The 11,841-nt window shown below is 47.8% G+C and overlaps 1 protein-coding gene across 1 annotated transcript; it reads left to right on the forward strand.

The window, feature by feature from the left end:
* The first annotated feature begins 725 nt into the window (after nt 1–725).
* Nucleotides 726–11,841, forward strand: UPK1B (uroplakin 1B). Its single transcript, XM_069785812.1, has 9 exons — nt 726–889; nt 5,201–5,255; nt 6,259–6,346; nt 6,880–7,080; nt 8,627–8,701; nt 9,440–9,562; nt 9,862–10,041; nt 10,825–10,908; nt 11,538–11,841. Exons 3-9 carry the CDS (start codon nt 6,278–6,280, stop codon nt 11,586–11,588), a joined length of 783 nt encoding a protein of 260 aa, XP_069641913.1. The 5' UTR covers nt 726–889; nt 5,201–5,255; nt 6,259–6,277; the 3' UTR covers nt 11,589–11,841.

Consider the following 11,841-nt stretch of genomic DNA (forward strand, 5'->3'; position numbering starts at 1 on the left):
TATTCCTGTGGCTGGTTTTTGCACCAGCAGATGAAGAACACCAAGCACAAGCACTTGTGCTTTTGCCAGAGACTTGCTCAAGTCTCCAGTAACAGGAATCACAACTTTTGGCAGACTTGTACTGGAATGCGTGAGGGAGAGGAAGGTGAGAGACATTCCTTTTCTGCTGTGCTCCTCAGCCCCTCTCGGTTCATCATAGGCCAATTAATAGATATGTCTCTGCTTGACTTTGCTCAGTCTTAATAAGACTGAATTTGTTAAAAATCCAGAGGGCCCAAGGAAATGCAAAAGTCTCCCCACTTTTCATGTTATCCACAGTGTCTTGCAGAGTAGCCAACACCTACACTTCTGTTTCCAAAAAAATCCCAAGCTAAATAAAATGAAAACGGATCCAACCCAAACCACTGGATTTTCCCCATGCAATGTAATTAAATGAAAACATTAAAATTCATTTACTCTCTTTTTCTAGTCACTACATTCTTCTTATACGCATGTTCAAACAGCAGTCCAGCAATCCTAATATTTATACTTATATCCTTCCAACTTGCCCACCCTCTTTAAAGTTCAAGTATCTCGTACAAGTGAGTCATTCATCCACCCTTTCAAGAGTATAATAATAGAAATTCTTTAAAGCTTTGTGTTTTCAGCACAACTGCATTCCGATACGATCTAAGAGTCACAGAGACACCCTCTGGTCCCAGGAGGACCGAGGAACAGGTTTGGCCAGAAAAAAAAGTTTTCCTCATGTGATGGGCACCCTACCAATCACACAGCACTTTCCTCAAGCAACCTGGGCTCTTTAAAGCCCAGCAGAGGTGGGAGAAAGGGACTTTTTTCGGCTTTGCAGGTGGTCAGGATTTCTTCTGGGAAGCATCAGGAGAAGGGAGGGGTGAGTGCCTTGCTTTGGTCATCGTCTTCCTCTTAATGAGGCACATGAGCAATAAGTATCTGTTAGGAGAAAAGGAAGCTTTTATGTGTAATGGTTTTTATTTTAGTCCCTGGGCTGTGTTTAGTATGTGGGAGTCTGGTACCTGGATGAGGTTAACTGCAGAAGATTATTAAGTATTTCATTTTTCCTACCTCAGGCTGTGTCTTCTCCATGGCTGTTTTAATTTGTTTCATATTTTTTCTCCTAAAGACTGGGGAGGAGGGAACAGAAAAATTAAATCTGTTGCAAATATATCTGAGTGTAAAAAAAAAGAAAAATTATTGCAGAGGAAGATGAATCCTGTAATTCCCCCTCACTTGTGAAACTGGGAAAGGAAAAAAAAAACCCACCCTTGTTTTGGCTGTGCTGAACTAATGAGGGAGAGAGGAAAAACCTACCTCCCAGCTCTATTTCCGAGGTAATTATGCTTGATGATGATTTACCAGCCACTCCGCTGTTCACACAGGCTTCATTTCATAGCAATCTCTCTCGAAAGGAAACTTAATTAGTCTCTGACCCCTGCTTGATGCTGAGCTTTGTTTTTGCTTTATTTTTCTCCCCTGGTAGCACAAAATAACTGGCTGTGTCTTCCTTTTCTGAGTGTGGTTGACTCCTGGAGCACAAGCTGTTCTCTGTCGGAGGCGGCTACATTTTGGGGCAGGTGGAGCGATGGGGAAAGTCCGGCGGGGCAGGAGGACTGTGTGGTTTTGTGTGCGCTGGAGATGTTTGCTTTAAAATAAGTAAACGACGAATTGACACTTGTAAAGCGTTTGGCTTCTTAGAGCAGAGTTCAAGCAACTCATCGATAACATATATAATTGCATCCTCTTAAAAACTCTAAAACTCTGAAGATGCCCCAAGCACTTGGAAACTACCTTCTTTTTAAGCCCCTTAGGGGCTAAATTTTCCACTAAAACCAATAGCAAAAAAAAAAAAGTAGGTTTATTGCTGTCTGGCCCCTCAAACCTCGATGCGTCAGAGCCCACAGCAGGTCAGGGTGCTGGCAGGTCTATGGTTCGCGGAGGCTTCCCACGGCACCGGCACCAGCACCGGCACCGGCACCGGCACCGGCAACCGGCACCGGCACCTCCGGCATTGGTTCCACCCCAGTGGCTTCCCTCCGTCAGCGCCCCAGCCCCAGGCACCTTGCTCCTGCCTGTAGAGACATGATCTCCAACCAGGACCAGGGGAGCATGAGGGGCAGGAGGTGTGGTGCCCAGGCTTCTGCACCGGAGGGGGGGGTACGAGTAAAAACCAGGTTTCTGCCGTTGAAGGGTTGGGTTTGTTTAGTTGCGCTCGAGCGGCGCAGAGCCCTTCGGCCAAGGTGTGTGGAGGCCATGAGTAATAAAACAAACGCGTCCCTTGTCTCTGCCTTCTTACGCCGTGAGAATGCGATGTCCTGCACAGGGATGCTGAAGCAAAGGGGGGTAGTAAGGGGTGAGGTGAAGCCCCGCTGTCATGGTGAGAGACCTCCAAGAGCAGGGTGTAGAAACAAATAATGCTCACAGGGGTGTTTTTGGATATCCCTTGGTCACAGTGCCATGACTCCACCATGACATCTGGCACAAAATGCGAGGCAATCAAAACGCAACCCGCTTCTGCATGGGGCGATGCCAAACCAATTCTTATTCATTGGCTTTTTTGGCTAGAGATGGAGTAGGACTAGACTAAGCAGGGGGCATTCATCTGTAAGGCTACTTAAATCCTGTCCCAATCTATAAAAAGAGGGGGTGTGGAGATTTCAAAAGACCAACCAGCCCAATGTGTGTGAGGGATGCACAACCGAGACTGAATCCTGCTTGACTCCAGGAACTGCTGCCAGCAGGGCTTCCTTGGAAAGCATCCATGGGGTTGTCACCTAAAACACAAGGGCAGAAGCCAGCCTCTGCAGAAAGCAGCTTCCTTTTCAGCTCCCACAGTTGTGCTGCAGGTCTCGTAGAGTCTCTGTGAGTAGAAGAAGGGAGGATAGGTCAAGAAAGCTCCAAGGGCATGGAAATAACAGATCCGTCTGCAACTTGTGGAGGAATAAGGGGAGGCAGCCTTACCACTGCTCCTGGGCTCTGAGAGGCTCAGCTGGACCCCCATGAGTGTCAGGAGTGTTTTGGGGGTGTGAGGGGGGAGAAGTTGCAGTCTGGGTTGTGACCAGGGCATAAGGAAGAGGAAGAAGGATGTGCTTCAGGAGGGATGTAGGTTTTTGTGGTACAACAGGAGCAACAGACACCTTTCCAAAGCTGCTTGGAGCACAGAGCAAAGTCTGTGGTAGTGATAATTGAGTACCTGGGACCTAGATGGGTCACGGCTAAATGGCAAGGTGCCCGGGATGTGCTGAGGAACACCAGGTCCATCCAAGCTCAAGGCTGAAATCCCAGGACCGGGCCACCTTCTTGTGTGGAGATTTTGGATAACGGTTGCAGCTGAAGCTCCGGTTTCCTCAGGGGGTTTCCCTGAAGCCCCAGGAAACTGTATTTGGGTCATAAAACTAATCTTAACCAGCCCGCAAAGAAGGCTCCTCTACCTCCGAACTTATTTGTGTCCGCAGGCAGGAGCTGCTGGCGTCTGTCTCTCTGGGGGCCGGGAGGAAGAACCCGAGGAGGGTTGTGAGTCAGACCTGCATGCAGCTTGCCTCGGGCAAGCCGGCCAAGGTTTTCTTCATGCCTCCGTAGTCACGCACCTGCGCCAAGTGCTGTGCAAGCTGTTCTTGCTTAACGCAGCTTACTTCTGGGGCGTGAGGAGCAGGCAGCGGGTGGAAAGCCCCAGATCTCCCCCAGCTTCTCCTCTGGGGTATGTTGGAGGGTCAGGTCTCCAGGTGCCTAGCTGTCGTCATGGCCTTGGAGCACCTCCCCAGTGGCTCAGCTGTGATGCCGGTACTAGACCCTTTACAACGGAGAAGGGGCCAGACAAGGGGTTGCCACATATGGCACGGGAACAAAGCGGACACCGAGAAACAGACTCCTTGGAGGCAGAGGGAGAATTCATATGGCAACATCATTACAGTGTTTATTTTTAGGTCTACAGTAAAGGCTCTTCCTTCGCTTTTCCTCTTCCCGGTCTCTCTGCTTCCCTCCACCCTGCAATCCCATTGGACTTAGGTAGGGTACTGGAGAGCCTTAGGTTGCCTAGAAGCTTGCCACTCTCCAGTTGATATCTGTGTGGTGGCGACCGTGTCCAGCTTTCCTCCCAGCTACAGTAGCCTAGGAGATGGGCTTGCCGCAGGAGAAGAGGCTTGCTTTCTTGGACTGCTGTGACTGCAGTAAGACCTGCCCAAGGAGAGGCAAGAGTGAGCCAGGTCCTGCCTGCCAGGGAGGAGAAGAAAGCCAGCTTGTGGGGAGGCAAGCACATGGGCTGGGTGGACAGCCCACGTACGAGGTGTGAGTGCTGTCATTACACGGCAGGGGGGTCTGTAGGAAAGAAAGGGAGGGAGAAAGAGATTCCTGCAATGTAAAGAAAAGGGTTGTGACTTTGTTAATCACACTTGGTATGATCTGTCATGCTAGCCACATGGCACACTCAACACTCTTATCTACATGGTAGCTGGAGCAGACCTGCTTTTCCATGTAGTAGTCAGAGTTCATGTGCCTACATTTGAGCAGGGAAGATTTCCTTGGTTTTTGGACTGCCCCCTGACTTGTGATGTCTCTTAGATGGCAATAACTAAAGGCTTTTCGAAAATCTCCGGAGTTTGCAGCACAAAGATCCATGAGCCAGGCAGTGGGCTCTCCAGCTTTCAGTAGAGGACCAGTGTCCATCTCAGATTTGGCAGACTCTGCAGTGTTGTATTGTAGACCACATGTGGCCAAACATTGCCCAGACCCAGATTTGACCTGCAAGAGAGTTTTATGTGGCCCCCCTGTGCGTCCTGGCTGCTCAACAAGTTTGGCAGGGACAGAGCTTCAGGTTGACCTCATGAGCTTGCCATTTTCCAATACAGAGCCATACAGCTTCAGGTATAAATAAAAATATGGGAATAAAAATGGCTTCTCACCTTGGATATAATGGCCACCCCCACTCACGCTATCATGAGAAAATACGTGCTCTGCTGCTGGTATAATGGTGAAAGCACTGGAGATCCCTCCAAGCCTAACCCTCAAACCACTGCAGAAAGGGTGGTAGGAAATTCTGGGTTTCCTCTGTCATTGTTGGGAGTCCTGCCTACCCTAAAAGGGCAGCTGCTGGGGAGGCTGAAGGTGGCATTGTTAGAGAGGTCCCACAACGCTCTGTTCCTCAGGAAACTCCCCTTCCTTGACAGCTGTATCTGCTCTTATTTTCCAACAGCTTCTTTGAAGAATCCCGGAGTCAGCAACCCCAGCAAGAGAAGGCACTAGCGCAGGTACTCTGGCAGAAGAGGCGTGTTCGAGCTGCTTTTCCTGTTGTCTGCTCAAGTTGGACTCACTTCAGCCTTTCTTTCACGGCTTATATTTTCTTAACCACCTGGCAAATGCAGCTGTCTTAGGGTTGGGGGTTTTTTTCCCTCCCCCTCTCCATGCACACATGCGCTCTGTCCCTTTGAAAGAAGGTCTTGGTTGGCGCTGGCATCTGGGCTTGTTTCTCCAAGAGGTCTCATACCTCTGACTAGTGCCTTTATGCCGGTCCCTCTGGAAGGGGGTGAATTTGACGCAGGGTGCCGGGCCCCAGCCTGCAGGATATTGTGCTCGCAGGAATTTGGTGGGAATGCTATTTGGCCCGGCTCCCATGAGCCAGCTGCAGCCTGAGCTGCTTTCTCCCTCCCTCGCACCTGACCGGGAACTGGGGTCCCAGATCCAGTTCTTGGCATGGGTGTGAGACGGGGCTAACCTTAGCAAGGTGCTGCCAAGCCACGTTCCGGAGGCATGTGTGTGGGATACAGCTAAAGCGCCGTGGTTGCCAGTTCAGTCCCGTGGCAGAGCTGGCCAAAATAAAACAGCCAGTGGGATGGATAGCATACCCTTGGGTAGAGCTGGCTCCTTTGGAAGAGGAGCGAGGGGAAGGCACCGAACTTCTCCCCTGTCCATCCAGATGTAGCTGGTGTTTCTAGCCAGCTGGAAATACAACACCATGAGCTGAGGTTTGCATGGGTGCTGTTGCGATGGTGAAAACCCTACCCGAAAGGGAGCCAAAGACACTGACTGCCCCAGAGTGGTCCCAATCTTCTGTAGCTCAAGTATCAGGGGGAGTTTAAGTTACCAGCTTCACACCTGGGGAATTTTTCCTCTGCAACTACTATGAAGCAAGGGGTGGGAGGTGTACAGTCAGGCTGGCAGGTTCCATCTATCCTTCTCCTTGGGGATAGTTTCTATTTCTTAGTGAAGCCTACTCTACTGGTCTAACTGAAGACTGTCTTTGGTTTTTCCCAGGTTGCATGAAGAATTAAAGATGGCAAAAAGCGGTGATGGCATACGCATCTTGCAGGGTCTATTAGTCTTTGGGAATGTGGTCATTGGGGTAAGTGAAGTGGGACAGGTATGGGTGGAGGCTTCCTTCTAGTATGATGCTTCTTGAAACAGCAGTTCCCAGCCATGAAATCCCTCTTCACTTGTGAAGTCCACACATAAATAAACTAGTAAAGCATGGGAGGAGGGGTAAAGGAGAGCTGTGCTAGCTGATCAGTTGGGTGGGGAGGGGACATCAGGGTCTGATCCACAAGATCCTATGGGAATGAGTTCTAGGGGAAGAGCGCTTGGTGCTGATCAACATCTTTCCAGCCACCTCCCTCCATGGGAAAGGTTCTGTTAATTCTTTCTTAACATTCTCAAGGCCTAGGCCTGACCTCTCAGGTCTAGGCTGGGTGAGTTTTGCCTGAAATTCTTCTGTGAAGGCACAATACAAGAGATTGTAGAGTTGGGTAGAGGAGGAGTTAAGTAGCCCCTGTTTGGCAGAAAGTTGAATGAAAAGAAAGCAGTCTCTGTCTTTTTCTGTCTCTGCTATTTCTTTGGGAAAGCTCGATCTAATGGATTTCCCGAACTTGCCCTTCTCAGATGTGCGGCATTGCCCTGACAGCAGAGTGCATCTTCTTTGTGTCCGATCCCCATGGTCTCTACCCTCTGCTGGAAGCCACAGAAAACGATGACATCTATGCTGCTGCCTGGATTGGCATCTTTGTTGGCTTTGCACTCTTTGCTCTGTCTATCCTTGGTATCGTTGGAGTCATTAAGTCCAACAGGACCTTGCTGCTGGTGGTAAGTGTAGCAAAGTTTGCCTACCTATTGCTGCCAAACTGAAAAAACACCACCTTGGTTTCCCTGCTCGCCTTGGTAATCACTCACTGAGCAAAGACAGCTTTTATTAGTGATAAGGAGCCAAAGGTACTTCTTGATCATGTCTGTGGTGTCCCACAAGGTAACTCCTCTGAGGACACATGCATGAGAAGCTCCCGAACCAGGTTGAGGGAAGTAATGGTAATAGCCACAATGGACATTTAAGCTGACTACCTTGACCCTGACCTTGAAGCAATGCAGAAGCATTTGTGCAATCAGATGTAGCTGGGATGTGGTTTAGATCCTCATTTCTCCCCACCCCTTACTGCCTTTCAGCTGTCATATACCATTCAGTTTAGAGGCTGATAAGTAATGACTTCTGTACAAGGCATTAGTATGTGTTAGTATACCAAATATGGGTGCAACTGAGAACATTAGACATCAGCAAGCAGGCAGAAATTACAGGGGTGGGAACAGAGAGCTTTGGATAAGTGAAGGACAATATTAAGACATGAACAAATCTCTGTACAATTTCTTACTTAGTCCTTTAGGCTGGCAGTGGCAAAACTTAATTGGTGTTTGCATTAACGAAGGGTAGAGCCGAAACTCTGGAATCATCTCTCTCTTGGATTCATATGGGATGGCAGGGTGTCTTGGTTTAAACAAGAGACACTTAGAGATCTGAACTCTTGTGCCAGGGAATTCACCAGCAAAGAGCTGATGGAAAAGAATTCCCTTAACTCTGGATTTTAGTGTCTTGGCTAAAAGCCAAGGCTGTGGTATAGGAGAGAAGAGAGGGTACGAGGGGCAGAAGCTGGGATAAGAAGAAAACAAATGCCCTGAATCTGAGAAGAACATTATAAAATGTGGGAGGACAAATAGAGGCACAAGAACTGCAAAGGGAATATGGGAAAGGTTAAAGGGGTTGTGCTGAGAAGGGAAGAGAAACAGTGAAATAGACTATGAAAGGTGATCCTCAGGATCTGTTTTCATGAAGGATCTTTGCTCACAAAGTAGGAGAGTTGAGGAAATCTGATGATGCAAAATCAGGAGGATCTGAATGACACTCTTAATTGCATCTTCTGTTTCCCCAAAGTACAAGCTCTCCTGCTAGGAGTGAACAGCTTCTTGCTGAAAAGCTTATAGCTGGCGAACGGAATTGGAAGGAGGAGACATGGAACAAGCATGAGTTGCCAATGAGATGCAACAAAGAAAAGGGCAAATGTTATTCTAAGCCATATCAGGCAAAGTATTTTCCAGAGAGGCAGGGTGGTATTAATGCCATAAGGTTCTGATGAAATCTTGTCTGTGAGATGGAGAACAATTCCAGGCATACGCCTTCAAGAAAGCAGACTGCAAATGAAAACAAGTGCAGGGAAGGGCTACGTGAATGTTCAGGGGCATGGAGAAGACTGAGGAGACTAGGATAGCCTGGCTTCTTTTGCCTTGAGCAGGGCTTCAGGCTTAATCTTGAAAGAACTGCTTAACTGTTTCTCCAAGAGCTAACTCTGCTGTCTGTCTCCCACAGTATATTATTCTGATGCTGATCACTTATGCATTTGAAATGGCTTCTTGTATCACAGCAGCGACTCAACGAGACTTTGTGAGTATTTCTTTCCTCATATATTCTTGCGGCCGTTCTGGGAAATGTTGCAGTTCTAGAGCACACAGCAGTCCTGTTCAGTGCAGTAAATGTCCTGTGTGGTGGTACAGTATAAGCTCAAAGGACTACTGCTGAGTTAGAGTAAGACCCCACAAGGAAAGTCTCCAACGTCATTATTCTGATCAGGAAATAGCTTTGTTCTTTTTAACATAGTTTTGTTATTTTAAAATTTGAAAATGTTTACAATCTTGTAGTTAAGGAAATAACAGCGTGGGTTAGCTGAATCATCAATACAATGTTTAGTCGTTTGGCTACAGCCTGATTAATCTACCACACATGTAGAAGACAAATCTTCAGCATTGCCCAGGCAGTGTTACTAGTGAGGGAAAGATTACGTGGGTTATTAAAGATACTGGTAGGGAGGGAAATGACTTCTGATGCTTTAGTTCCAAGCAATGTATTAAATGTAACACATAGCTTCTGCACATCTCCTGTGATCTGACATCTGGTAGAGCCTGCTTAAGAGTCGTGCTCAAGATCTGCATCTTTGTTGCTCCTGCTCCTCAAATCCTGCTCTTTATTCTTCTGTATGTAAAACTGGGGGAGAAGCAGCATTCCTGTTCTCTAGCAGGACACTGAAACCAGCAAACAAACCCACCCCAAATAACCCTATATTTGCTTTACATGGCCACTTATTTACATAGTTCCTGCATTCTTCTCTGTTTTTTTTCCCTGTAGCTCACTCCAAATCTCTTCCTAAAGCAAATGCTGGAGAGATATAACAAGTCAGACGTAGACAATAACAATGACAAATGGATGGCTGAAGGGGTCACAAAGACATGGGATGAACTCATGCTTCAGGTAATAATAACACTGAAAACTCTCACTAATTACTAAATGCTCTGCAGCCCTGGAATTTCAAGTCCTTCTTGCGGCCACTCGGTAATAAAGAGGACGGCATCTGCCTTGAACCTTAGAGAAAGTCCTACCACACTCCCCGTTTTGCTCGTTTATCAGATGGCAGGCTGTCAAAGGCAGGCACTTCAAAAATCTCTCCCATAAATCTGTGGTTAATGCCTAACCAGCCATGTGCAGTGTCCAGCTGTGTGCAGGGCTGTGACCTGGGCCCATAAAGACCGTTCCCTTCTCTTGCTCCGCAGAAGCACTGCTGCGGGGTGCGGGGCCCCTCCGACTGGCAGGAGTACATGTCCACCTTCCGCTCCAGCCACAAAGACGCCGACTTCCCTTGGCCGCACAACTGCTGTGTCATGGATGCCCAAGGGTCTCCCGTCAACCTCGATGGCTGCAAGCTTGGGGTCCCCGGCTACTATAACAGCAACGTAAGACCCTCTCCACTTTTTCCAGTTAATGTATGTTGGTCAAAAGCACCTTGCTGGAAGGGAAGGAAACAATGAATAGCTTTCCTCCTCCACTGTAAGCTACAGGTGCTCAAAAGCTTTCTGGAGGAGAAGCAAAGCCTCTAGGGTCCTGGCCATGTTGCTGAACACAGGGTGGGTTGTAATAAAGACTTTCCTGATGGAGAGAGAACTATTAAGAAAACTCTCCCAATGCTACCAGTAAGAAGTGACATCTCCAACATGTAGATGGACAGTAGCTAAATCAAACTTAGCCCAAAGATGAGTGCATACGATATGAGTGAGCAAGTCAGCAATTCTCCTCCTCAAGGTAGAATTTTTCAATAGACGAGCCTGTGCTAGTCAAACAGATTGCTGGGTCATGAGCATCAACTTCTGCACTAGCAAGCATTTCTAGAAGGCATTCAAGCTTCCAAATTTGCCTGCAGCTTCCTGATTCTGGAGGTCAACTCTGTGTTGGCCTGTGTTTGGTTATATATGTGCACTTGGCAAGTGGATGGCACAGGAATTTGTCCTGGAAGCATCTGAGATGCCTCTGCTTTGTATTTGGAGCTAGAAACAGGTAGGCTATCTGCAAGCTGTCAATAAGCAGTGTAGCTCTGGCTCGTCTTCTTGAGACCCTGTGAGGTACCCAAATTGCAATAGGAGAGGAGCATGCTGCCTCGGTCTCTCTCAGAGGTAGATAAGCTTGTTGCCTTGTGGTACAAGCTCAAAGCTGGTGTTGATTCATTCACGGTTGTCTTACAGGGTTGTTATGATGCTATTTCTGGGCCAATGAACACACAAGCCTGGGGTGTTGCCTGGTTTGGTTTTGCCATCCTCTGCTGGACTGTGAGTACTTAATTGCCTCTATTTCCTCTTCTCTTTTCTTGCTATTCCACACCCAGTTGGGTGGAGGTCGATGACAGGACTGACGCATTTGAAACGTCTGTAGATTATAGTTATTCATTTGTCACCAATCTGCCTGTAGCCTGTTCCACTAACAGGGCTACATTTACAAGTTTCCCTCCATTCTGGCTTCCACAGGTAAGGAGCTAGATGGCTTTCCAGCCTGCTGTGGCCTGCTGCCATCTCAGCAATACAACACAGCAAACACAGCTTACAGATACTTGTTCGTGAAGGGTATTGGATCACCGAAACAGTAATCATGACAGATAATTCAGTTTCTAGTTCAAAGACTTTGTATGAGTGCTCTAAGTACTCAGGGTTCAGCAGCTTCATGACAGATAATCCCCAGCAAGCTGAGTGATCCATTCAAATAGTTATGGCTGCACATATCTTCTTTCTTCACTGTGAAGCTTCTGTGCAGATAAAAAGCTTTAAGCTTCCTCTGCCTGAACGGACTTTGCTCATCGAGAATTTCTGTTACTCCCTCCTACCAGTAGGACTAATTGGGGCTGGGGGAGAGATGGGGAGAAGGAAATGGGGAGCGGAGAAACTCAGTAGTCTTGTCGTTTCAGTTCTTCGTCCTCCTTGGTACCATGTTCTACTGGAGCAGAATTGAATACTGAAGGCCCAGCGTCCCCAGCGCTGTCCTGAAGCACTGTGTGAAACTGCATTCGTTCATCTCGCTCCATTCTCCTTGTGCCATGGAGAATTTGAAGTTTTCCCACTACCTCTCCCATATATACTTTTGCCCCTCCAAAAACTTGACACACAGAGCTGATGACTCCAGGAAAGAATTTTCTTGTCCCTTCTTTGCCCCTTGTTCTGCAGCCTTAATGCCTCCTGGCTGAGGCACAATCTTTCTTTCGCTGTGCAAGA

Source organism: Haliaeetus albicilla, chromosome 6, assembly GCF_947461875.1.
Source record: "Haliaeetus albicilla chromosome 6, bHalAlb1.1, whole genome shotgun sequence".
Taxonomy (NCBI): Eukaryota; Metazoa; Chordata; class Aves; order Accipitriformes; family Accipitridae; genus Haliaeetus; species Haliaeetus albicilla.